This window comes from Drosophila grimshawi, unplaced genomic scaffold (genome assembly GCF_018153295.1).
Source record: "Drosophila grimshawi isolate 15287-2541.00 unplaced genomic scaffold, ASM1815329v1 contig_44, whole genome shotgun sequence".
Lineage (NCBI taxonomy): Eukaryota > Metazoa > Arthropoda > Insecta > Diptera > Drosophilidae > Drosophila > Drosophila grimshawi.
The window spans coordinates 13,621,631-13,649,109 of record NW_025063240.1 but is presented as its reverse complement, the minus strand read 5'-3'; the positions used below and the strand labels follow the sequence as shown (position 1 = coordinate 13,649,109).

General features: G+C 43.1%; 1 protein-coding gene across 3 annotated transcripts in view; it reads right to left on the bottom strand.

The window, feature by feature from the left end:
* Positions 1 to 27,479, bottom strand: part of LOC6557797 (RNA-binding protein Musashi homolog Rbp6) — a 167,273-nt gene that overhangs the window by 55,752 nt on the left and 84,042 nt on the right. For 2 of the 3 annotated variants that reach the window (XM_032740468.2, XM_032740474.1), the window contains exon 6: positions 450 to 542. In XM_032740468.2, the coding sequence (XP_032596359.1) occupies positions 450 to 542 (93 nt within the window). Of the gene's footprint in view, positions 1 to 449; positions 543 to 19,680; positions 20,031 to 27,479 lie in introns of those variants that run through there. The other variant, XM_032740471.1, reaches the window with a different exon arrangement.

Below are 27,479 nucleotides of genomic sequence, written 5' to 3'. Positions count from 1 at the left end.
GTTGGGCCAACGTCTGTGCTTTGCAGTACTTGTCAAGATTGAATTTGCAACGGATATATATTCCCTTAATTTTTTCGTTTCGTTTCGTTTTTTTTTTTAGCAATTTTATTTTTTGTTGGGGTTTTTTCTCGGCTTTATTTTGGCGTTTTTATTGATCAAACAAAACGTAGCAAGTGGCTGCCAGCGGAGGTGTCATTGCTCAGCAGCGTTTACCAGCAGACACTATATACATACATATACATATATAGACAAATATATATTTGTTGGTATGTCTAGAACACGCGCAGTGCGCATAAATTGCATGATTTGTTCGGCAACTGTCATTCTGATCCTGATTTCTTTTTTTCATCATTATTATTATTATTACCATTTTGTAAGAAGTTGGCAGACAACTATTTATGGATAATAATACAAATGGGTGTAGATATTTCTTAAGGTTTTCTACTTACCGGACCAAACTGTTCAAAGTAGCTTTTGACATCCTCCAGCGTGGTGGGCGCCGAGAGGCCGCCCACAAAGATTTTCTTCGTTCTCGTCACCATCTGCAAAATAAAAAAGAAGTGGAGAAAAACAATAGAGAATATATAGTAAAAGTATCAGCATAAACTAACGAACGAGCGCGTAAAACGCAAGGGGCAAATGCTGCTTAATTTAGCTGTAGCCTGGCATTTAAAAATGCATTTATGGTAAGTTGAGGGGGGCGTCATTTTCAGGGGACGAGGGGGCGAGGGGGCTGGTCGGGGCGGGGCAGGGTTACCCAAAGTAATGGCCTGCCAGACTGCGCGGAGCCGTAAGAGTCGCTCGATTCTCTGTTCTGTAACTTACGGCACCAACTTTCGCTATGCGTCGACCATTTTGTGCACTTTATGTAGTAGCCGCATGTGTGTGTGAAGTTTACGCCCGTGTGTGTGTGTGTGTGTGTGCAGTTGGCATATTTAAGCTGACAGTTTCAAGTGCCAACTTTACGCAGTTAGCGCAACAGCAGCAGCAGTACCAAAAATGATGGCGAAGCAAAGATGCAAGCAAAGAGAAAGAGACCGAGAGAAAGAGAGAGAGAGAGAGACAGAGAAAGCGAGAGAGAAAGGTGTGTGTGTTGCTGTGTGTGCAACTATGCAAGTGTGTGTGTATTGCAACGGCAGCCTTTTTAGCCCGCAGGCAAGCGTAAACTGTTAACGTTAAGTGACGGCAGTTAAGCGACAGTGGGGCAAACAAAAAATTGGTCTACAAAGTCTGCAAACTAGTTTGGAAATTTTAAATCGTTTTGGGGCAGCAAGGTTTAAGGTTCACTGGGTTCTATTCAGTAAATATTTGACAAATTAATAATTTAAATATGCCTCTAGATCTTATCCTGCGACAGTTCAGTTAAAACTGTTTCTACTTCTACTTCTGACCTATGATCTTTTCAAGTTTTAAGGGTCAAAATTGACTATTATTCTAATAACATTTATTATCAATTCCTGCTTCGTTAAAACTTGCTACTGGTCTTCAAAAGGCTTGCGGTTTTTTTTCGGTTGTTACGCAAATCGCTGTCCTGTTCCCTTTTCTGGCCCATTGTCCGGGGGCAAGCTGTAAGGGCCGGATGAAGCTGATGACGCTGATTGCACTGAAGCTTGCAAGCTGCAATTTATGAGCATGGCACAGCATACAGACAACAGGCAGCAGCAGCAGCAGCAGCAGCAGGCACTAAAAGGGGTGATGTTGGCGCGGGCAGGAGGGTAGCGGGGTTGAGACAACAACAGACGTTGTGTGAGGGCTAGAAAATGTGGGATACGTCCGTTAAGGAAGCTAACGATATGTAACAGCGGTGCTGATGTTTCTGCTGTGCCAGCAGTAAAATTCATACAATGTCGTAAAATTAAAACACTTGTGTTGTCGCACCAACTCTCTTTCGCACACAAACACAAGCACACACACACACACACACCAATACTACTACAACTATAAAGTTAGTCATGCAGCTTTTGGCAAGGCAAATCGCATTGGCCCGTATTCTGGCCCAAGTCCCAACTCAAGCGTCTCTCTCTCTCTCTGTATCCCTCTCTCTCTCTCCTTCGGTGTATGTGTGTATGTTTTGCTGCACTTTACACAGGTTGGGCAAATACATTGCACAGGTCTGGGTCTAGGTTTTGAGTCTAGGTTTTGGGCCTGGTCGCTGCGGGCGGGCTTCTAACAATTTGCAAAAAGAAACCAATAGAAAAAGTCGTCGAGTTGAGTGCGCTGCAAGAAAGTAACAACATGACGTCCAAGACAACGTTGAACTCGACTCCTGCTGCTACTGTCGGTCATCAGACATGACGCACAAAATTGCAGTGTTGTTAAAAAGCGATTCGGAACAGCGGCTGCCAGCACTTTGTTTCCTTTTATTCAAGTCGTCTGTCGCTAATCACTGCCAATGAGGCAGCTACTTAAATTAATAAACTGTCTACCGACGACCATTACCAGCCACGTTAGTCAGTCACTCTGTCAGTTAGTCAGTCGGTTAGTCAGTCGGTCAGTCGGTGTGTCGTTTGCTGGCTTCGCAATGTCATCATCAAATACAATATATAAAAACGAGCGAGCAGCGGGAGTTAGGAACACGCCCAGCGCTGATAGCGAAGCATGAATCAAAAACAAAACACACCCATCCGAAAAACAGAAAAAAATTAATAGAAAATAATAGCTATTTAGGCCACACCGATTGTTACATACGCTTGCAAAGTGTATTATATATATAATTAATTAGTCTCTTAAAATAAATTAAATTCTGTGATCAAGTCTTGCTATGTGACCTAGTACTAGATCATATCTACTAATAGTATTTGTTTTTTTCTAATATGCCATCAGTATTATAATATTCTTAAGTAATCAGTTTGTATAAATATAATTTATAAGATCCCAGATGTTATCTTCAATACGCGAGGCCATGATAAAATTTGAACACCCTCTGTAAGGGTATAAATTATAAGCGAATACAAAAGCGGGATAGTCCCCGACTTCGACTCCGATTCCGGCCTAGACCCCAACCCGGAGCCAGTGACAGAGTGATGATGATCGGGCCAAGGCTACCGACTAGTGGCAAACCCAATGGAAGAACACACGCATACTACCGAAGTGACACGGCATTTTAACGGCCACCGCACAGCACTGCACAGATTAGGAATGTCAATATTAGCCACAGCGACTACGACTACGACTACGACTATGATGAACAGGATAAGAAAGGAATGGGAGTGGGATTGTGAATGGGGATGGGAATGTGAATGTGAATGGGAATGGGAATGGAAATGTGCTAGTGTGGCTATTGCCTGAAGGTTGGTGTGGCCATATGGGGCCATATACTCAACCCCTGATGTTAATGCCAAATTTTGACAAATGACGTCAGGAGGCGTGCAGGGCGTGCAGGGCGTGCAAGAACTGTAACCAAGCTGGAGGCGTGCTCCCCGACAGGTTACAAGAAATTCAGCTCGTTCACAGATATAATGGCAGATAGCCCGGAAATGTAGTCGAGCACCAGACCAACAGTTGCGACTGGCTGCAGCCTGATTACAAAAAGGTGTTGCTTACAGCTTGTAAGGGCGAACAAATACGTTAAAGGGGAAAACTGATATCAATAGATTGAATAAAGCAGAGCAAAAATCGGATGAGTTTCCGGACAGTTGTTGAAGAATTTGCAAACTAGCAAACCAAAACACTTGTTTGGTCTATATGTTCAAAGAACAACAGATCTATTCATAATTTCTAGTTTAACTTTTGAGTTAAGCACTAAATTGAGGTTTCTTAAAGTTCAGAGACTCATTAAAGAGAACAACTAAAATGTGTACAGCTTAGTTTGCCAGTAAAATCAAATGAGAGAATCCTCAAATTACTTCACAGTGCCTAACAAAATTACAGTTCACTACCCCTTGAACAGTTTAAGTTCGGTTATATATCCAGGCAACAACTGCCCACAATTTTAAGGGCTTGTGTGTATGTGGGTAATATTTCTCTCAAAAATATATAGCTGCTGTCATTTCAGTGCCTTTAAGCTCGTTTTAATGGCCTGCCAGGTGGGGTCTTGCGGTTAGTGGGAGACGAATAGTAGGTGCTGGCGAAGTTTGGGGAAATGCCCATCAGCACTCACAATGAAGCCAACATTGCCATCATCTCCGACGTGAGGTTGTGTAGTGAAAGGGCAAAATCAATTTAACACTTTCAACTAAATTATTCATTTTGCATAATAATTTTCAAATCTGTCAAAATTCACACACACACAGGCACATACAAGCACACACAAGCACAGACAAGCACACACACACACACACACACACACATTGTAAGCAAGGCTTTTATTTGATACATTCAGCGGTTGTCGGCGTCTGCACTTTCACACGCTTAGGATCGCGATAGGGATGTGAATGCTGAGTGAATGAGGGGTGCAAAAAGCACTCAAATAATTCCCAGGCGTAAGCTAAACCAGCGCAAAAGTTGCCACGCTGAGCACAACAATAGCAGTGCAGGCTGCGGGGGCTTTTCAGGCGGCATCGAGGCCGGCGATGTTGATGGGCGGAAAGGGGGTATGGAGCTAAGGTCGAACTGAGACTAAAAAGTAAAACCCTTTAACCGAGCGTAGGCAACGGCGCCACGCGAAGCGTCACAAATTCTGTTAAGCGAAAATTTCATCAACGGCACAAGAAAATTTTCCTTTCGCAATTCAGACGTGCGGCATCCCCACCGTCCCCCTCTCTGCAGTTCCCGCCACGTGTCCGTCCGTCTCGTCCGGATGCGTTAGTGCGTCCTTTTCGTTGTCAAAATGAAAGGAAAATGTCTCATAAATCCTTTTAATATTAAATGAGCTCGTTCTGCATCCCCATCGCAACCAAGGCTACCACCACCCCTTCCCGCCCCTTCTCGCTCCGCACTTTGCTTATGCCACAATTCGCGCCACGCACACACTTAAAATTATGTGGCTAATGGGAGCAACTTGGCTGGAAATTGCGCGAACCTGTCGTGAATGCCATTGCCAGCAATTGCCATTGCCAGCTATTTTAACTCTACACATGTTCCCAACAAAAGGGCTCCCTACCTCCATCCCTCCCTTCCCCCCTCCCCCGCTGTCCTCTCGATCTACAAATTTGTATAACTGATTGTGGCCGGGTACCGGTTATTTGGGGAGTTTTTGTCGAAGGTTTTCGTTTCGTTTCTCGGGTTGTCGCAATTGTCATTAAATGTAATTTTTAAACCTGTTATCGCCATAAAAAAAAGGGTAGAAGGTAGGCTAGCCAGGTCCCTATGTCCTTTTCCCTTTATCCATATATTCGTATATACATTTTTTTCTCCATTATTTACGCCCTGTCCCCAAACATTTGGTTTTTATTGTCAAATTAGTCGGCAAAGCGGGTTTATTAAAGTTGTTTTTCGACAAAACTCTTCATGTTCCTATTATGTTATGTTATGTATGCCGTGTGTGTGTGTGGGGGTGTGTGTGCGTATGTGTGTTCCCAAAATTTGATGCGACACAAGGCATTTACACGCCCAACTCCATTACCGCCCTCGGCTTCACACTCCGCCATCCCATCCCCCCTTCAACCCTCCCGTCGTCGGGATTGCTGTTAGGCAACGACAACAATTTGTAACATTTGCCGCACTTCCCGCAAGCATTTTTGAATGCGACAGTTTTGAAGCAGGGCGGGGGAAGTGGGTTTCAATGGGATGTGAGGGGGAGGGGCTGCTCGTCTAACCCACTCAGAAAGCTTCGACATCATTCAAAGTGACAAATTATCCATGCAAATTTTACAAAATGGCCGCTGGGACGGGGGACAAAAGGCGCGTGGGAAAAAGTGTTGCATACTTATGAGCGCGAGGCGCCATTTGAAATATGAGCAGTGAGCAAGGATAGAAAAGTTTGACAAACAAACACACACTCAGGCAGACAGGCTGGCAGACAGTCGGACAGACAAACAGACAGACACACGTAAGCGTAATGTAATGCACAACAATGTTAAAAGGCCTATAGATGTATGTGTGCATATCGAACAAGGATACGCTCTGTTTAGGACGCAGATCAATTGTCTGTCTAGCTGTCGAACTGTCTGCCCTTGTTTCTCTCTCTATTTGTCTGCTCGATGTTGCTGCTGTTGTTGTGGCTGTTTCTGTTGCTGGTTGTTCTTTTGGCTATGCATATTCGATATGCTCCATCAATGCCATTGTTCTGTTGTCTTGCTTTCAATTAAAATGACCACACAGCGAGATAGAAGTTGTCCCCCACGGACCCATCCTCCCCAGCACAATTCTCTTGTTATCCCTGAGTTGCTTGACCGAAAATTTGTGCAATTTCCGTTACTAATACTTTTTGGTCAATTTCCTTCACACAGAAACACACACACACACGCACATAGGAGACACACACTGTTGATTTATTGTCCTGGCAAATATTTTGCGCCTTAATTTCGTTGATATTTATGCGGCAATGTGTCCTTGTGCAGGAGCCAATAAACACGTTTGTGCCACTGACAAGGGATAATGGGCTTCCTGCCATATATCTATGTATGTGTGTATATGCACAAGTGGTAGTGGGGCAAATCAGCATTTGAATATGCCCCAGGGAGCTAAAAGTCCTCGGACAAACCAACAGCATCAAAAGGAATGCAAATCGTGCGTCCTGCCAGTCCTGTTGCTGCTGTTGCTGCTGCTGCTGCTGCGGCTGCTGTTTCGGACAGAGCTTGTAAATCAAATGAAATATATTACGAGAGCCGCATAAATACATTTGAAGATTGATGTGTACGGAAGAAAGAAAAAGGAGTAAACCAAAAAAAAAAAGGAGTTAAGGAGTGAAATTTAAGTGGTGGATGAGTGGGGTGAAGTGGAGTTGAGTGACAAGCTTAGCTTTGCTGGCATTTTAATGAGCTGCCGAGCAACAAACTAACAAACGCAAATGGCGCATCCTTTGCAAAGTGACTGCCACACACACACACACACAAACAAACATACAAACACACAGAAACAGACGAGAGAGGGAGAGTCGCCTTATTTATGCATAACAATAATGAATATTATACAACAAGCCCGAAATGTAATTCTGTGTAATTAATTATTAATTTATGCGCATACATTTAACTCACACGCATTGTCGTCGACAGCAACATGCTCACATGTGTGTATATATATATATATATATATGTGTGTGTAAGTGAGTGTGTTTGTATGTGTGTGTATGTGTGTGGCATTGGCATCCTGGCACAATGGCGGATGCGGAAACTGTTTTGCTGCCGTTGATGCTGCCAAGCCTGTCATTGTTGTTGTTGTTGCAACGACTAACGACCAGCAGAGTCTGCGCTTGTTGTTGTTGTTGTTGTTGTTGCTGCTGCTGCTGTTGCTGGTCGCATGTCGACATTGTTGTTGTCGTTCTAATGTTAAGTTGAATTGTCATTAAAATTGTCGTCCATAATTTCGACATTAAATACACATACACACACACACACTCGCACACACACGTACATGATCTGAAGCGATGTATGTAAAATATGTGTAAGACTTTTGCGACTACAGCATAAATGCTGCTGCCTGCCTCTGTGTGCATGTTGTGCATGTGTGTGTGTGTGTGTGAGTGAGTGTGTGGCGCGTGGTTAAAAAGTGCCAACGCAGCATGTTTTCAACATTGTTTAAATTTATATGGCAGACAGCGACACACACACAATTTTCACACACACACAGGACACAAGCAGCAGCAGCAGCAGCGACAACAACTTGTGCTTAAAGTTTTAAATTTACATAACTGAGTGCAGAGCAAAGCAGAAGACAAACACACAAGCAGCAGCAGTAATCGGCAGAGATGCAGAAAGAGAGACGAAGAGTGTGAAATGGATGGGGATGGGGGGTGAGTTGGGGTAGTTACACTTATGGCAATTACTGTGCTCATAAACTTCAGGACCCGGGCCCCAATCATCATTAGGCGGCAGTGGCCATTACGTAATTATCGCAATCATAGCCAGAACTAAAGGTGGGCATATAATTGAAATTTGTGTGGCCCAAGACAATCAGCAACAGCAGCAGCGGCAGCAGCGGCAGAAAAAACAATTTCGAGTCAATTTCGATAAAGTTTTAGTGCTCGTCCGACCGCCTTGACTCGATTCGATTCGCCTCGACTCTCGACTTTCATTTAACGCTAATCACTTGCAGCAACGAAACAAATACAAACATAAACCTAAACGTAAACGCACCAAACTCAAACGAAAACGAAACAAAATGAAATTCCTGAGTTGGCCAAAATAATTTGTCTTCTTATCCGACGGCAGCAAAAACAAGGCTAACACAACTTGTACTACTCTATATAGTTTGTGTTTCTGTTGCTGTTGCTATTGCTGTTTCTGCTACTGGTTTGTTTGGTGAGCTCTGTGGGCTCGGATTTTTGTTTTTGGCCAAGGTCAAATGGCAGCTGAGCGGGCTTAGGTGACGGTTTTGCTTAATTAGAACATTCATTAATCAAATCAAAACCATTTGCCGCCCCATAGTAGCTAACAATATGCGAAAGCGGCAGCAGAAGAGACTCGAGAATCGGTGCTTGGAAAAAGCGGTCAGGAAACTTTTTGCGAATGGCATCTAAACACGCACAAGGATATATTCTATACCAAGGAAGGAAAGAGAGAAAACCAGCCAGAGAGAGAGAGAGAGAGAGAGAGAGAGAGAGTGAGAGGGAGAGTATAACCAAATAAATTCAGTCACATAGAAAAACGACAGACGGCATAACAAAGGGCAGAGATTGGGACACAATGCGAAGGACGAGGCGAAAGCGAAAACGCGAGCAAAAAGCGACCATTAAAACACATTTGTGTATCTATTTTTAGGGTAAAAGCAGGAAAGTAAGCGAGGCGGGGGGCAGCTCCAAACTCAAACAGCGGGCGGTAACCAGAATTGCTAAAAACCCCAAGCCAGTCCACCGAAACCCAAAACCATCAACAACAGCAACAACACTAACAAAGACCAACAGAAATTGCCAAAAGCAAGAACAACAACAACAACAACAACAATAACGAGAAGAGCGATAGAAAAAAACTTAAAACTACTTTAATTTATGGCGCACGCATTTCTGTGTTTAGTTTAAGTCCTGAGTTTTTTCTATTTTGTTTCTGTCTTGGGCAACGCAAAGCAATCAGTCAAGAACATGAGCAGGCAATCCAATCTAAAGACCCAAACTCGCTACAACTCAACTGAGCTCTGAACTCCACAGATGTGCTTTAAGAAAATACGCTTGCTAATAACCCACAAGCACGACAACTACAAGCTACACTAAGCAAGTGAGAATTGTCTAGTCGGTGGTAGTCAGTGCATAAGATATATCCTGTACCCAGCTCTTAAGCAAAATTTATGAAAATCCTGCTTTTAGAGATACTGTTTGAAGTTCCAAGTCCGTAAAAATGGGGGTTCAATATTTCAAACTAACATAATTTTGTCAAAACTTTACCGTTTTTGCAATATTAGAACTTCATCATAACTAAAATTTTGACATATTCCAAGACTTCAAGCTCCCAAACTTTATTAAAACTAAACCAATTTTTAATATCTATGCTATTTTGCTCTTGGATTGCCGTAAGAAACGAATGCAAAGATTATTTACGAGAGGATGTATATTGTTTTGGAAATAACACACGACATATTTCTGTAAAATATATATTCTTTTTTTTCATCTGCCTCATCTTTTATACATATATTAGTATGTCTTCATCATTTGCCAGACATGTTGTTGTTATTGTTCTTGTGATATGTTATTTGTAATCCTGACTATATCCGAGTCGGGAGACTTTGAGGTGTGTCGTTCTATACAAAAGTCAAAGCCACTTTCCCAGTGATGTGTCCCCGTGACTTTCGCCTAGGCTTTACAGCTCTGACATATCTCTAGCTCTCTCCTCTCCCTCACCCTGTTCCTGTCTATTTCGTTGGCTGTGGCTTATTCTGTGCTATGACAAGCGGGTAAATTATGCATAAGCGCACTACGCGCCACATTATGTCGAGGCAGAGACGTACGGCTGATGCAGCAGGCGGCAACCGGGATTATGCATGACTTGGGAAGGGGAAAGGGGGGGAGGGGGTATGCATGGCGGTTAGGCAGCCTCTCTAGTCAACGTACTCATCACATTTCTTCCGCACTTCAGTCGACAGCCCCCTCACTCAGCATCATATTTATGCGCACTAAAGCAAACAAACAGCAAAATATTTGTATGCTAAGCCAACATATGCGACGGCAGCTGCCATTCGGCCCCGCCCCTCCCCAGTGGGCGATGGTGCCGTCTATTGCGGCTCAAGTATTTTGCATTGCTAAGCAGAAATTATAAATCAGGGCAATTGTTGAAGATTTGCAGCCGCATAACAAAATTTGCGCAGCAGCCAGAGAGAATCGTGGATTGGGATACCAGATACCAGATTCCAGATTCCGTATGCCCAACACCCAACAACAACAACAACAAACACGGCTGCCGACTAACTGACTGACTAAGTGACTGAGTGACAAAACGAGGCGGCTGCCATTGCTGCTGATGCTGCTGCTGCTGCTGCTGCTACTGCTGCTTCTGCTTCTGAAACGTGCGCAGGCAGGCAAATACTTTCGCGCAAGGACCAAAGTGAAAATAAAAATAATAAAAACAAAAAAAAAAAACCAAACCGAAACGAAATGCGCGCCAAAATGAATTTAACGAATATGAAAACAGTGAAGAGCAGACAGTGAGCGTGGGATGAGAGATGAGATGAGACTCAACGACTGAAATCATAATTTAATTTAACGTTTTTTTTCATTTACCCAAAAGACAAGACGAAAAATCACACACACACACACACACCACCAGTGGAAGGGGAGTGGAATGGGGGGAAGGGGGAGACAGCAGACCAGACAGACTAAGAGCAGCGGAAATAATGCGACGTTTAAAAGTGTAAAAGCCGTCAAGAAGAAGAGCAGCCAAGAGAAAAAGAAATAGCCAGATGGAGAGAGAGAGAGAGAGAGACAGAGAGAGATAGAGAAAGAGAGAGAAGAGCAGAAAAAAGAATAGTAACAGCAGCAGGAAGAAATATGTTGAGTCGATTTTTGGTGTGAGTCACTTTTGGTAATAGAATCGCAAAACGAGTTTTGCCTGAGATTTTAATTTTAGTAATGGAAGACAAAGGAAGACTCAGACGCCGCCAACGAGATGGACAGACACTCGGACAAATAAGCTGCAGCAATAGCAGATAGCAAGAAACAGAGAAAGAGGCTGGTTGGTCGGCGGAAGGGGAAAGGGGGAAGGGGGCCTTGCCTCTTGAAGCTGAGATTTATTACGCCACGTTGCAGTTTGAAGTTGTCGGGCCACATAAATCTGTCAGTTCAGCGCGCGGCGTCGACTGGCTGCAAGAGTTACTAAGGCGGGAAGGTAGGGCAGATTGGGGAGGTGGTGTTTAAGGTACGCGGGTGGTTTTGCTGCAAAAATGCACACATGATTGTTATTATTTAACGTTATTGCAGTTGCTGCTGCTGCTGCTGCTGTTGCTGTCATGCGGTTTTTTAAACGATTTTTATTAGTGGCAGCGCGTAAAGCGGAAATAACGGCCACGCGCTGCAAAACAGACAACACATATTTGCACACATATGCACATCCATTCGCATTCTCATTCACACACACACGCACAAACACACATAAACACACTCGAGCGCATACACAATACATTTTGCATGGCATGCACGTAAATGACCGCCAACGATTTAAATTGTTATCCTCCCATGCCTTGCATGTTGCCTGAAATCAAAATGCATTACGTATACGCAATAAAAATTACGTATACGTAATGTGTGACGCACACACAAAGCAAACAACAACAACGAGCGAATGCAACTGCAACTGGCGACTGCATTTAATGCGTGCCACGCATTATCATTTAACATTTCCTGTGCACAAAACGGGCCAAGCAGGATGTGGCAGGATGAGGCCAGGTTGGCTACCAGGATTCACAATCGAATTGCGAATGCAATGGGCTTGGGGTTGGCATTGGGCTGGGGTATGCGGCAGTGGGTCGTCATTGATTGCCGATTGAGGCCAGATACTGACATGGCCAGTGCTGCTGGCACTGTAAAAGTTCCAAACGGGGTTTTCATCTCTTTTCCTTCTTTTTCTTCTTTTTTTCAACTATTTAGTCTGCAATCAAATTAGAACTTCAGCAGAATATTGTCAAGTTTTATTTGGTAAATAGAGAAGATAGGAAAGAAATAGCGCTATCGCTTGAAATGCTTATTAAAAGTACGCAAATACATAAAAAATAGGAAGCATTGAACAAATTGAACTTGGTTTACAGTCGTATAAAACAATCCGTTGTTAAAGTTTTATGGACAATACTCAGCTGACTCGACGGCAGTAAAATAGTAATAGACAACACACTGAAATACTACGATGACAGCAATAAATACATGCAGAATGACGAGTCAAGCCATTTCCACATTGTTTTTGCTTCCGATTGTCGATCGGCTCAAGCAAGATGTCACAGAATTATTGTTATAAATATTACGTCACCAGAAAATACATTTAAAGTTCATTGAATTTTTTATATATTTTTATATATTTTGAAACAATGACAAAACTGAAAGTCGGTTAAAGTCCCCAAATCATTTTCTGCTCTAAAACGTTTCCATCTTTCCATCTGCTCAAAAACAAACGCTTCATTTTTTAATGCATTCCCCCGTTTCCGCTGTCTGAAAATTGTTTATTATTATTCTTGTTGGCATTACACACATTGTTAATGCACTTCTCTGTTTTCTCTCTGTGGGTGTGTGTGTGTCTGTGCTTGTATGCCTTTTGCTCGCTAAAAAACGTCAAATATTTGCCTCCTTCTGGCAATTTTACTTGCTTATATTTTCCATTTTTCTTTTTTCCTGTTATTTATTATTTTTTTTTTTTTTGGATTTCTTCTCTGTCAACTAATCATATAGAAAGCACACCCCACTGTCAATCTGCTGCAGCGCTTCGCCTCCCCCTAACCGCACTACTCTCGTTTGTTAACAATTTGGCACAATAATTTTGTAAATTATTGCGCATATGCCGCGTGTGTTTGTCAACGTAAAATATCTTGGAGATTTCTGTTGTCGGTTTTCTTTTTTTTATTTTTATTTTGGTTGTTTTGTATTTTGTGTAAAGAGACTTTGCACTTTGGGACCAAGATTGCCATGGCCAGCTCATTTCCAGCGCAAATAAGCGTAAGTAAATTTATAAGACAAACAAACAAACGCAAGCAGAAGCTACAAAAAAAAGTATAAGAAACTTGCAGCGCAGGACAGGTGGTCGCCAGGAGCAAAAATGTGTGTGTGTGTGTGAGTGTGTTGCCTGCTGCTGTCGTCGGCGAGTCTAAAGCCAGGTCAAAGCCAAATAGCTTGGGGCTGAAAGCAGGCAGCTTGGGCAATATTCATTCTGGTGGCAAACAAACACGCAGCAGCAACAGCAACAGCAGCAACAACAACTAAGACTACAACAACAACTACAGCTACAACAAGTATAATAACGCTTTGGACGCTGCCATTTGCGGGCAAGCAGCTTCCCATACCCCCCCTCACCCGCCCACCCCTTCTGACGAAGCTAGTTGATGAACTTCGTGTTCAAGTTGTGTAGCACAAGAGTTGACGCCTGCTGCTGCTGCTGCTGTGGGGAAGCAGCAACAGCAACAGCAGCAGCATTAGCAGCAGCAGCAATGCCGCCGGCTGTAACACTGATAGCAATTCCACTAGACAACAACAATAGGGGATAGGGGAAGAGGAGAGGGGGTTAAAGGACAGAGTCGCCTCAGCGCTTTTTCGTGAGTTTTTTGTTTTTCTTTCAGTTTATTTTACTTTCGTGTGACGGCAGCAACAACAAAAGCAGCAACAGCAGTCGCCGCAGTTTCACTTGGTTTGATTTTATTATGTTTTTCTTTCGGCACCACCAGAGCAGCAGCCACCCGGTCTCTAGCTAAACCATAGCCCCTCACCCTCCCCATTCCGCACCAAGTGTATGAGTTCGAGTGCAAAAGTAAAGAAGATTGCTCTGCTTTTTGGCCACATGCTGCCAAGTTCTTTTGGCCCCGTTTGCTGCTTTGTTATTTGACTACACATCGACAAGGCAAGCTGCTTCTTTTTCCTGTCACTCCCTCTCTCCCTCCCTCCCTCTCTCGCTCTTCCTATCTCTCTGACCTTTCTTGAGGTTGGAAGGAGTGGGGTGTTCCGGGGCGATTCGTTTCCCTCTTTTACAAAAGCCGTTACAATATCAAGTTAATTGTTTGAAATAAGTGCCGCCTACCCTCAGTCATAGGCCCCGCACCCGCAACTGCCTAGGCGCTTTGGCCACGCCTACCCATCAAAGGCCTTTTGCTGATGCTGCGGTTTCTTTTGTGCCCCGTTTTCGGAGGCAACTACCCACATTTATAGTGTTGCGGTCTCTGTTTGCAGCAACCACACCCATTCCAGCCCCAACCCCCTTCGTTTTATTATCAACTGTTGTGTTGTCAACGCCAGCTGCCCCAAGTTTTCTATACATATTATATATATATACATATATATATATATTATTATTATTTTTTTACTAGTGTGTGTTTTGTGGGCGTTTCTTGAACTTTTTGCCACCCACAAAAATTGTACTTTGACTGACTTCGTTTCCATCTTGAAGTCTCAGTGTTTGGAGTGCACTTTTCCGTACAACTTGAAATGAATCTAATAACTTGGCTGTCCTCACACACACACACACGCACTGGGTGCACACGCCAAAAACAATAGTTTTGACCATGATGCCAGTGCCGCAAGTTGCAAGTTGCAAAAGCGGATTGTAGTCTTCTTTTTACGCCAGTTTGTTGTCGAGTGCTTTGGCATCTTTTCTTTATTTTTTGCTCATAGTATTTTTTTCGCCTTCCTTGCAGTTTTCCAGTTTCTTGCACTCAATTCAAATATATTTAACAAGCGAGCTTTGTTTTCTTTTTTCGGTTAGTTTTTAAGTTTGTAAAGCAAAAACGATAACAGCTCCATTAGTGAAATTTATTTGTCTGATGTTGGCACTCTTAACCCGCTCACACACACACAGACACACACACATACAAATATATCCTGAAATACATCGCATTTCATTTAAAGGCAATCCGTAAGCCAAAGATAAAGACAAAAGAGGCTGCTTCTGCTGCTTGTCAACTTGATTGTGTTTGCAATTTCATAAAATAACAATTCTCGGGCCGACTTGGTTCAGCCTTTGCCCTGTTATTTAGTTGTTATTGTTGTTGTTGGTGTTGTTGGGGTGGTGCGTTGCTTGATTGCCGCCGGTGGTTGTCACTTGGCGCCTGCTTCCTGTCTCGCCTGTGCTAAGTAACTCAAATGGAATGCGTTTGCAAATAATTTCGCCAAGTTTTCCATATATATTGGCATAAGAGTTTGAGTTGAGGACCTCATCTCCTGCCTGCTGGCATGCCAAATTCAATTCACACAAAATACCCGTAATTCAACACCCCGGCAGAAAGCCACTCCGCTGACTGATTGGTTTTGCCATGCCACGCAGTCAGGCAGACACGCAGAGAGGCAGGCAAGCAGCAGCCGGAGCAGTTTTCATTCCCAATCCTCTCCCCCCTATGTATTTCCCTAGGCACATTGAAATGAGCTAAAAACCGAAGAACTTCTTCTGGCTGCTGGATACTACTGCTGCTGTTGCTGCTCTGCTCGGTAAAGTTTCTCGCTCTCTGAGATTTTTAGCCCGTTGTCGACATCGACATCTCAAGCGGCTCGTTGACATATTTGTATTGTATTCAATCGATGAATTCTGCCAGCCAACCAGCCAGCCAAGCAGCCAGCCAGCCAGCGAGCGAAGTCAAGGCTGCTTTTACCCTTAAGGGAAAATGACTTATTTTCTTACGCACACATTGAAGCAGCTCAACGGTTCTTCAGCTTCTCTTAACGCTCCCGATGGCGTCCTGGCAGCTGTAGTGGCATGCTGCCTGCCATCCAGCTTCTTGGCTGGAGTTGATTGCTTGTGCGTCGACATTCGTCCTGGCAAAAGATAAAAAAAAAAAAAACAACTTTTTGCCGCACACATTTTTTACTTGGCTGCCTGTCGACTTTTCCCGTTGATATTAAAATTTTAATAAACCCACGCACGTTGACTGCCTGCCTCCCTGTCTCCCCCGTCTCCCTTCCCATTGGCTGCCCTTTTGCCTTGACGCCCCCCCTTCGACTCTCATCTGCTCATCTTCTGCTTGTTGCACTTGACGGAAACGCGTCAGTTGGGTTCCTCAACTCCCAACCAGTTTCCCGCTTTGTGTGGCACGCACATTTCGATGCTGCGACGCGTAAAACGAATACGTCGTATTTGTGTGATTGCCCCCTCCCCCTCCCCCCACACATCACCCCACGCCACGCCATCGACTCCAGCCCGCTGTGTCCTTATTGCCTGCTGCTTCTATCTGTTTGTGTCCCCAGCTGGCTGGTGGGAGATCTGACAATGCCAGCGATTTTTGTGTCGCACGTGAAACATGTTGATAAATCAAATCTCAACGCAGTCAATGCCAATACCAATTTGGCTGACAATTGCTTTTGGTTTTGGTTTTTGCTTTTGATTTGCGGTTTCCTTTTTGTTGTTGTTGCTTGATTCTCTTGCTACTTGTGCCCCACATCTGCATGGCAGCTAATTGCTTGTGGCTACCCACTCATTCACTCATCTACTTCTCTACCATATACACACATACACATACACACACACACATACACATACACAAACAATCACACACACCACCCACCCACATGGCCTGGCCTGGCTTCATTGTGACAGTTTTATGGAAAGGAAGGCGTCGGCTAAGCCCCTCAAGCAGCGCTTAACAGCAGCTGCAAAAAGGACAAACCAACGAGAGCTCGCCGGACTCGCTGGCTTCCCTTCATTATTATGGACTCACTGCCTGACTGACTAGCTGACTGAGTGACTAACTGACTAGCTGACTTGTTGGCAGTGTGTAAGCAGTCGGATGAGCTGTGTTATTCGCCAACTGATCCACTCGAAAATACGCCAAATTCGTCGCAATGGCAAAGCACCTTACATAAGCATACCCAACAGCAGCAAGAAAATTAGGGGCAAAACAGGCAAATATATGAAAATACAATCGTAGGCGACAATCAGAGCTATTACTTGTATTGAATTAGTAAGCGTGAGTTAGTTTGAAATTATTTCATCCATAAAATACAATTGAATTGCTTAAAAGAAACATTATTTTTGGTGAACTAAACATTTTAAATAATTAATAGAATACTAATAGCACTTAAGTTGTTTCCAGCTTTAATATGCCATCAGATTTAGTGTATGCCAACTCAAGAAGATGGCTTTTATTGTCAACCCACTTAAGCCTTGTAGAACCCATTAGAACTATTGCTACAAAACCTTACTCATCCCATTTATGTGATTGCTTCCAGTTTTTTTCCCTTTTTTTTTTTTTTTGACTTGCTGTTCGTAAATACCCAAAGAACTAGGACATTGATAATCTTGCTGATGCTTATGGTATGTCACTGGAAATTGGCTTTGACCAGATGCGACTGAAAGCCTTTAAACAGCCTGACTAAGAAAACGTGAAGTGAAGGGATGGCAACTGCCAAAATTAAATCAAATCAAATAAAATAGTTAGTAAATAATAAAACAGTCGAGAGTCGAGTGCTGAAGTGGTTGGCAGTTTAATGCTCGTTTACGTTTGCCGGCTTTTATGGTCATGGCAATGGACGAGAATTTTATTATACTCGTACAAAAACGTCTTTTGGATCTGGCATACAGTGCTTCTTCAGCATTACGTTCCAGACTTGAGTTGAGGCTCAGGCTGCTGGTGGAGCAGTCAACAAACCATTAAACTCAAGTGTTTACCACAAGCCCAAAGTCACTAGACACAAATCTAAACTGGCAGTTAGACAAGCACCAGAGCCGACGCCCAATGCCAATGCCTGGATTCCCACTCCCACTCCCCCTCAACCTAGCAGCTAATGTGGCTTACGACTTCTACGACTACTACCAACAGGCAGGCAGCCATCATCAATAGGTAGGTGTAGGTTAGCCTGACATTTACAGTGCACATATTGCACTACTTGAGAAATCGAGCGAGTTACTCGAACGAGACGTTGGCAGAGTATGGATGGAGTATAGAGCAATATTTATGGGGCAGGCGTCGCTGTTGGAATATTTGATGTAGATTTGGCAGTTAAATTTAACTGACAACTTAGGCAATGCTTAGGACTAAGCTTTGCCGATAAGATATGAGCGCACTTCCAGAGGGGTGCTATAAAGATATCTTTAAATAAAGTACCAGATGATAGAGCGAAGGAATTGATAGTCCACAAGATTAGATTGGGCCAGCTACATAATCTTTAAGGCTGAGAAATATTTTCAGCAGGTCGCTGAAATAGATTCGTGAGTTTGTTTACAAAATTTTTATTGCTGCTCGCAAGCAAGTTTCTTAAATAATACTAATAAGATTTTATGTGTTATCTTGGAAAACTTTGAGTTCAAGTTAATCAATAAGCCGAAAATAAATAGCACTACAAGTATGAAAACTTATCTGATGGCTTCTTCATAAAATTGATGAACTGAATTTAAAGTTTGACCTACAGTTAAAATTTAGCAAGTTTTGTTAACAACTTCCGCTTGGTTTGTGCTTAAAATAAAGCCATTTATCAGATAACAGCTGGAGGCTATCGGAACTGAGTGTGGCCCTGCCAAAAACCGCACTATAAATACTAACATTGATATTTCAACTTATTTATGGCCACTTTTCGATGAGCCTTTATTCGCGTTTACAGCTGTGCCATAAAATTTATGGGTGCCAGTAATGAGGGAGTCCTGCGGGACGGGCAACAGGAACAAAGAAGTCGCGTTGAGACACGCGAATTGTGAACGCATTACGTTTTATACGCGCGGTGCGTAATTATTTTTATGACATTTATTTCTGGTCTGTATGTGTGTGTGTGTGTGTGTGACTGTGTGTCCTTTTGTCCAAGGTGATGGCGTCGTCGTCCGTGTTGAAGTGTTGGCGTTTGCCAAACAAATTAAAAGCAAATTATAAGCAACGATATTATAAACAAGAACGCGAGCGCGAACGCGAACGCGAGCGAACCGAAAACGACGTCAGAGACGTGTCCCAACTACAATACAGCTTAGATCCTGTTGGATAGCAAGGATAGCTGGAATTTTAATTTCTGTGTTCTGTGTTCTGTGTTGTGCTCTGTTGTTGTGTGCTTGAGGCGACCGGTCTGTCCTTCACTTAAAACGATTTACTCGCCAAATCTTATAAACGACACGTTGTAATGAATGGGCACAGGTGAGAAACGTGCGCCCCAAGCGATGCCGAGGTATGCGGGCAGCGTTTACGTTACGTTTTGCCCCCGATTCGTTCGCTCCTTTCTTTTTTTCTTTTTTTCTTTTTTTTTTGTGGAGAGCTGGGTGCGAAACGTGCCTGACGTTGGACATAAATTAATTTATTGCGTGCGAAGCGAAATATGTAAAAATAATTGCCAAAGGAGAAACAAAGACGAAAAACAAAAATTGGTACAGAAATAATTCATACTGCATACTTTTATGGGCAGGGGAAGGGTGGGGGCTAGAACCCTCAAAACTTTCACATTCACATTAGTCGCAAAGCAAGAAAAACATTAATAATTAAGCAATGTCTTAAGGTACAGGGGGGTTCCTTGGGGCTGGTGGGGTAGGGGGTTTGTTTGTAGGAGGGCTTGGGTAGCAGGGTACTTACAACGAGTTTCTTTGTTGGAATTGTGGCGGTTGTCGCTGACAGCGGCGTCGGCGTCAGTGGCGGCGCTGCTACTGCGGCTGCTGTCACTGGCGGACTAATCGCTTTAATTGTCGCCGGCGCTGGCAGCGTTGGCAACGGCGGAAGCGGCGGCGGCTGCTGAAATAACTCCGCTGGCTGCTTCACGTAAAACAGATTTACTCCAAAGTGTGAAATTTTGATTGAATTTATAGCAACACCGTCGACAGGAAAATGTGATCTGAAGCGCCGAACAACCGTCGGCCAAATAAAAGAGCGCGTTGACTGTTTGTTGTTGCTGCTAGCTGCTGTTGTTGTTTTTGTTGTTCTTGTTGTTGTTGTTGTTGCTTGCTTCCTTTATCTGTTTATTATGCTTGTTGTTGTTGTTGCTATTGGATTTATTTTTGTTTTTGTTTTTGATTTGTGTGTTCGTTTCGTTGTTTATCGCTATGTTTCACAACTAATTGAGAAGCTCTTGAAATTGCCGTTTGACTAATTGCATTTGTTTTTTGTTTCTTTGTTTTTGTTTTGGTTTTTTGTTTTTTTTTTGTTTTTTGTTTTTTACTTTATTATAATTCTTTTACACTACTAAAGCTCAACGTTAATCAGCGCGTTTAAAAAATGTCCTGCAAAGTGTTACTGCTGATTCGGATGCTGCTGCTGCTGCTGCTTGTTCTTCTTCTTCTTCTTCGTCTACTTGTTATTTGCTTCGTTTCGTATTTGATTTGTATGTTGTTTGATGATTGCACTTGAACGCGTTGCGAATCACGTCAATAAAAATCTCGCTACTAAGTAAAACGCGTCGTTGTCGTCTACCGAAATATTTGCCGCTATTGACAATAAGTTTAACTCTGTTGTTTTTGTTGTTGTTGTTGTTCCTTGGCTGAGAATTCGACAATTGATTTCCTTTTTTTTTTATGTGGGAGCTTTACATTTGCTGTTGCTTTGCTTTGCTTTGGTTTGGTTTGGTTTGGTTTGCTTTGTTTTCACTAGGCTACTTTTGCACGGCTAAGGAACAGAACGCAACGACTGCTGGACTCGCTTGTCTGATAACGACTGAAGGACTCTCGCGAATTGCGTAGGATTTTTAGCAAAGGCAAAAACTCTGCCAACACCACAACGTCGACGGCGACGTCATCAGCGACAGCAGCAGCGGCAGCGGCAGCGACAGAAGCGCAGAAGCATTACAACAACGGAAGCACAACTAACAACAGTGCCACAGGCAGCGCGAGAGAGCAGGCGTGAGCGAGAGCGAAACATTTAGAGAGAGAGAGAGAGAGGGCGAGAAAGAGAGAGAGAGAGACACCACCAAACTGAGAGAGAGAAAGAGAGTGAGAGAGGTAGAGAGAGCCAGCAAGCGAGCGCACGTGCATCCGTGTACACCCCCGCATTTTTGGTACACGAACGTCACGAAGACTGTTAAATCTGTTTGTTGTAGCCGTACTATATGCGGACCAGTTGTGCAGGGTTGCCAGCTTTACTGAAGGCACTCTGTGAGCCTAGAGCTGTTATGTTTAAGCGTGTGATCAATTTATGGATTATTTACCTGAGCATTATGTTATTACGCTATTTTTATTGTAAGCAAATTCCCCCTTCCTCACTTGCTACTTTTAATATTAATATTAATTCAAATAAATGTGAATACTAAGCAATTTATTACAAATTCAAAAAATTCAATTTAAATTTATGCTATTTTGTTAATTTGTTGCATTATTTTTGTCATTATATTAAGGTAATAAGTAAATAAATGTTGCGCCTTTTGGGTATGCAGCACTATTTGCGCCGTGTGCAGCTGCTGAGAAAGCGTGCATCGATCGATGCTGTTAGCGCTATTAGTGGGATGCTGTTAGCCGCGCAGCTGGACTTGGCTTTTACAGCTACACCGACCGCCTGCCAAAACAGCCCCTTTCAAAACTTACCCCCCACGCACCCCTCCTGGTGGCCTAAGCCGCCGCACAATGTTGCAATCACACACAAAACAGTCTCTAAAAATTCACTTTCACAAGCCGAAATGACTTAACAGAGAGAGCGCTAATTGCAACAGGAGAGCCAGTTACACACACATAAACACTCACACACTTCCACATATACACACACGCACACACAAATATATTTTTAGTGAGAGAGATGGAATTGAGCTAGAGAGCGAGCAAGCGAGAGAGAAAGCGAGAGAGTGAGAGAGCGAGAGCGAGAGAGAGAAAGCGAGCACACGCTGCTTGGAGAGTTGAAAAATCTACGCGCGTCATTGTTGCACCTTTATGTTTGTTTTCGTGGGTGGCCCACACAGCGGCAACAGCGGACGACGGCAGTTGAAAAGAGATGGGCGATGGATGGGCTCGTAAATGGCGCAAAACAAACAACAATAGCAAAATTGTAACCTCTATAGAGGGTGTCCACTGCCCATTGCTGCTGCTGCTGATGCCGCTGCTGCCTTTTGTTGTTGGTGTAGCTTGTAGGCCTGTAGGCAACCTCTTAATGATGTTGAATGTTGCATGTTTGCGTGTTCTTAGTTGTATGTAGTGGAATGTTGATGTTGATGTTGCTGTTGCTGTTGGTTGTTCAGTTGCAGCTTAAGGTGAACTCTTTTATGCGTAACTGCAATGAATGCTGCTACACTTCTTGAATAGTTCTTAATTACTTATTCGCCATTACAATCATCGACATTATCATCATCATCATCATCATAAGCAACCTCATAATTGCCTTGCTTGTCGTCCTTATACGCGGTGTGTGCGAGTGTGTTGGTGAAAGTGTCAACTTGACATTGCCTGGAGTGCACGCGGCACCGCTCACACACACACACACGCACACACACATACAAACGCGCACACACACATGCCGCGGCATTTGCGTCAAATATTTTGTTGCCTACCGCCCCGGGGGCAGTTGTTGTTGCCTGCCTCCGTTTGCTGACAACGCCAAAAAGAAAAACGCTCGCAGCGACACTTGTCTGAGCAAAATTTCCCTCGAAAAATGTGCCACACGCTCTCCTTCTCTCGCTTGCTCTCTCTCTCTCTCTCTCACGCTCGCTGCGTCGGCGCCGTGGCAGCCTTTACCCCAGTTGCGCTGCCAGCGGCAACTGCGCTGTTGGCGGCGACAGCGACTGCGGCTGCTGCTGCCATGGCAGCTTTATCAGTGCCATGAAATGTTGTTCCCGGAAAATAACCCAAAGGAAATGCTACACACACACACACATACACACACAGACACACTTCAGCTCTCTAGATATGTGTGTTTGTGTGTGAGCAGCAATAACTGTGTAGATGTAAATCCTGGTTTGTTTCATTTGCCGATTTGGAAGCCGCTCTGGCGAACTCTGCAGCCGACGGCACTAACTTTGTACGCTTGATGATGATAATAATGTTGCCCCTTTTGGCTTTTGGCAGGATCCAGGAGCCAACCAGGAACCCAGCCACAAAGCCCAAACATCGTCTATGGAAATTCGTACGCCGATTTTCGAGCGATTGCAATTGATTTGTAATGTATTTCATTGTTGTGTGTCTCTCTGTGTGTGTGTGTGTTGCTCTGTGTGTGTGTGTGTGTGTGTGTGTGTGTGTGTCTTAGTGTGTGTATGTGCGTGCTTGTGTGTGCGAGTGAGGTTATAAAATTTGTATTGATTATTTCGATTGCCTTTGTTCGATGGCTGCGCTTTGTTCGCTCATCTAATGATAGCTATGGGGGCATTAAAAATGTCAAAGCTGACATTTCTGCACACTACAACTGTTTGGGTTATATTGTGAGTGGGTGTTTAGGATTAGTACTAGAGCAAATATAAATATATAAATAAATATATAGATGTGAGCATGTATGTGTGTGTGTGTGTGTGTGTGTAAGTGTAAGTGTAAGGCGACTAACGCCGCCTAGACACGCATATACTGCAGGAGGATACAGAAGGACCTGCTCGACTGGGGAGTTGGCATGTGTACAAGTCAATTATGGGTCAAAATCCACTCAGGAGTTGGGCAGAACCAAAATGCTTGACGTTGGCTCGCTGCTCGCTGAATTTTATAAGGCTCCTTGCTGCCTATTGTAAGATGAGAGATGTGATGTGCATGGGGCCCAAGGATGCTGGGGATCTCAACTGTGCCTTCGCCATTGCAAATGAAACATGTTTGGTTTTATCGTATTTATTGACGACTCCATGGGGACGCTTTGCCTGCCTGCCGGCCGGCCCGACTGCCAGTGTGGCCCGTCCGTCCGTCGTCAGTCAGTCAGTCAGGCGGGCAGGCAGTCAGTCAGTCAGTCAGTCACTCAAGGCAGCCAGCCAGCAAGCAAGATCAAACAATGGAGATGCTGCTCCAGATGCTGCCTCTCAAATTGCGCTATCGAGCAGCTCAAAACAGCCACATAAAAAGATTATTTTATGCATGTATGTGCGTGTGTACATAAGTGTGTGTGCGTGTGTGTTTATATGGCAAAGCTACGCAAGGTTTTTCTGTATGGAATGAGTGGGAGAGGGGTGGGGACAGCAACTAAATTCACTTAGAAAAGCAATTCGTATGCGAGTGTTGCACAGCAAAATTGAAATGTATGCGTGTGTAGCGAGAAAACCTCTAGAATTCCTTTGCATGTATATACATTGATTCAAGAATGTATCAGCGAGATGAATAACAACAGAAATGAGCAAACAACATTTCCGCAAATCAAAATTCAATTGCTATCGGAACTTGTTCAGTTTTATAGTTTTGTTGTTTTCCACTTGTTGATGGCTATCAAACAGTAATTAAAGAGACGAGGTATACTCATGAAAATCACTCATTCAAGCTGAAATCTTAGAGTTTAAATTGAACTTAACATACAAAGTGGATGAAAAATGTCTTAGAGATAATATATTATTTGTATGCTTATGTCCGAAAGTTGTGGAAATTGAATAAATTTCTAAAAACTATTTTCATTTTATATTAAAACAATCATAGCCATTTTAACCACAAAAAAAAAGAAATATAGACGAAAAGCCATGTATGAGAATCTTCCCATTTATTTAGTTAAACGAAATCTAAAAGCACTCAAGTTGCGTTAAGCCACAAAACAATACTTGATATGAATAACTTATTTAGTCATTCCACAGGCTAGACATCTACATGACTACTTAACATTCTCATACACTTGTGCATGCTGCTGCTGCTGCTGCTGCTGCTGCTGCTCCTGGCACTGCTGTTGTTGTTGCTCTCCACGCGACCAGCTCCACGCTCTCACTTTAAGCCAGTCAAGGGAAGTAACTGCTGCCACACAGCCCAGACCCCTTCACCACCCCCACAGTTCATTCTGTCCAGCAACATTTAAGCAATTTCGCTTGTTAAAAGCTTACGCCGCGCACTTTACTTTAAACCACACTAACAAATGCCACTTCATTCAGCAGATATTTGCGGCCAACAACAGCAGCAGAGGCAGCGCCAGCAGTAGCACTACTGGCAAAAACATTGTGGCACACACACGAACAACACACACATGCGAAATCACACACATCCTTTTGCCATCAATTCTCTAAGCACAAACAAACAGTCAAGCCACACACTCGCACATATACTCACACACACACACACACACAGAGATACTCACACACGCATGCAGAAACACGCAAAGCTCTTTTCACTACAAAACGGAAGTACATAGAAGCAGCAGCAGCCAAAAACACAAAAAAAAAGAGAGACGAGAAAAACTAATACACACACACACACACACAGTACACACAGAGCGGGAATAGAACAGAGCTGGGAAACCTGCGAGCTTATAGAAAAATACTGTGGCAGAAACTACACACACTCAAAGGCACACACACACACACACACACACACACACACACCTTATACGCTCACACCCGATAGGCGCGGCGCAAGATATTCATTCTATCGTAAAATAGGTAAGCAACAGCATGTGTGTTTGTGTGTGTGTGTGTGTGTAAAAAAACAAGCGCCACCGCTCTGGTCAACGGATAACAAAACATAAATAATAACGACAACAGCAGCAGTAGCAGGAGCAGTAGATGTAACGAAGGGACTTGCACTGAGGTAATGGCAGCCAAAGCTGCTGGGAACAGCAATGGAGCATCACCAGTAAAAGCAGCAGCAGCATCAACGGCAGCTTCAGATATTTTCCCTGGAAAGCATAACCAAAGCCAAGAGCTACAAAAAAAGCACATCCTAAAAGCAGACTACAGGTATCTGAAAATTAAATGAGATCAGTCGAATCGAAAAAGAAAAATAACTTCTATTAATTGCAAACAAAAATATTTCTAAAGTTGCGCAACAAGTGTTAGAAAATAGTGTTAAAAAATATGCAAATATTTCCAAGCTACATTTTTAGTTATTATTATAGCTTAAGGGCTCCAAACAAATCGATGAAAATCTGTTGGGAGTGCATACTTCAAAGCGGAAAAGTTTGATTGGAGAAACTTAATGTCTGCTTTAATATACAAGAATGCTTCACATTTTGAAATCTTTATGTAGATTGTGTCTAACTACATTTTTAAAGCCAACAATCACTTATGTATTTTAAAATGATCAAAAGTTATGAGAAATAAATGTGGTTCTTTTTGGATATTTATTTATAATGGATAGTGGGCAATTTCTGTTCAGTTTATTTCTGTTTGCTGAGCCTTAACTCACTTCCTGGATCCTGCTGGGTGACTTGCTTACTAACAGGCCATCGCAGCCATAATGGCCACGTCGTATCGGTTTCCTGAAAGATGAAAAAAAAAAAAAAAATGGAGCAGCAGCAGCAGGAAAAAAAAATAAAACAGGACACGCGCCCAACCAATGCCAAAAACTGCCAACCTCAGTACAGGAAAGCGCCAATGCCATGGAGAATAATGTGAATGCGAACAACGCGCAAATAACTCATTTATTTATTTACTATACAAGCATATGCGATTGTGTATATGTGAGTATCCATATCGCTATGTTTCTGTAGGTATATGTGTGTGTGTGTTTGCGTGTGTGTGGTGTATGCGTGTGTGTGTGATGTATGCGTGTGTGCGGTGTGTGTGTGTGTGTGCTTGCGTGCAGTGAAGCTTGAGTTTGATTTAATAGTTTATTAAGATACGCGCAGCAAGTGAAGATTAAGGCGAGCGGATTTGCTCGACGGTGGTTGTTGGCGCACTTAAATGTGACGACCACTGGATTTTGGCCTGTGGTTTATGGGCTTTAAGCAGCCGCCATAAATAGATTTCAACATACAGTTGTTGTTGCTGTTGTTGTTGGTCTTGTTATGCGGCGACTGGAGCTGCTGCTGCTGCTGCTACTGCTGTGAATTGCGAGCATTTTGAATGTTGCAGAGATTGGAATTAAAGAGTCATGGAGAAGATCTCATTAGGCGTGTAAGATAACAATAATAATTTGGCTTATCCAGCAAATGGAAATGGCACAGCAGAACGTGGAACACAGAATGTGTCGAAATGGAAGAGGGTGTCTCAAACAACTGCCAATGAAACACGTTCATTCAGTTGAATTTGAAATGAAGTGCGGTCTAATTAAAATTAGATATTATATATGAAACAATGGCAATTGAAATGCTTTCTCTAAGTTGAATACGAGGGGGGCATTTTTAGAACTTCAATAATAACGGGCATTTTGCATAATGCTCATTTAAAATGATATGCATTTAAAATACACAACTAATTCGTGAACAAATTAATTTAATTAAAAACGTACTTTATTTGTGCTTCAGCTATACTCCTCAAACAAATTGGTTTCTATTTGGGCAACAATATGGCATATATTTCATATTTATGGTATATTTGATTGAGTATTTATCGGATACTTTGGTATTTAACTTTGAAAATGTAT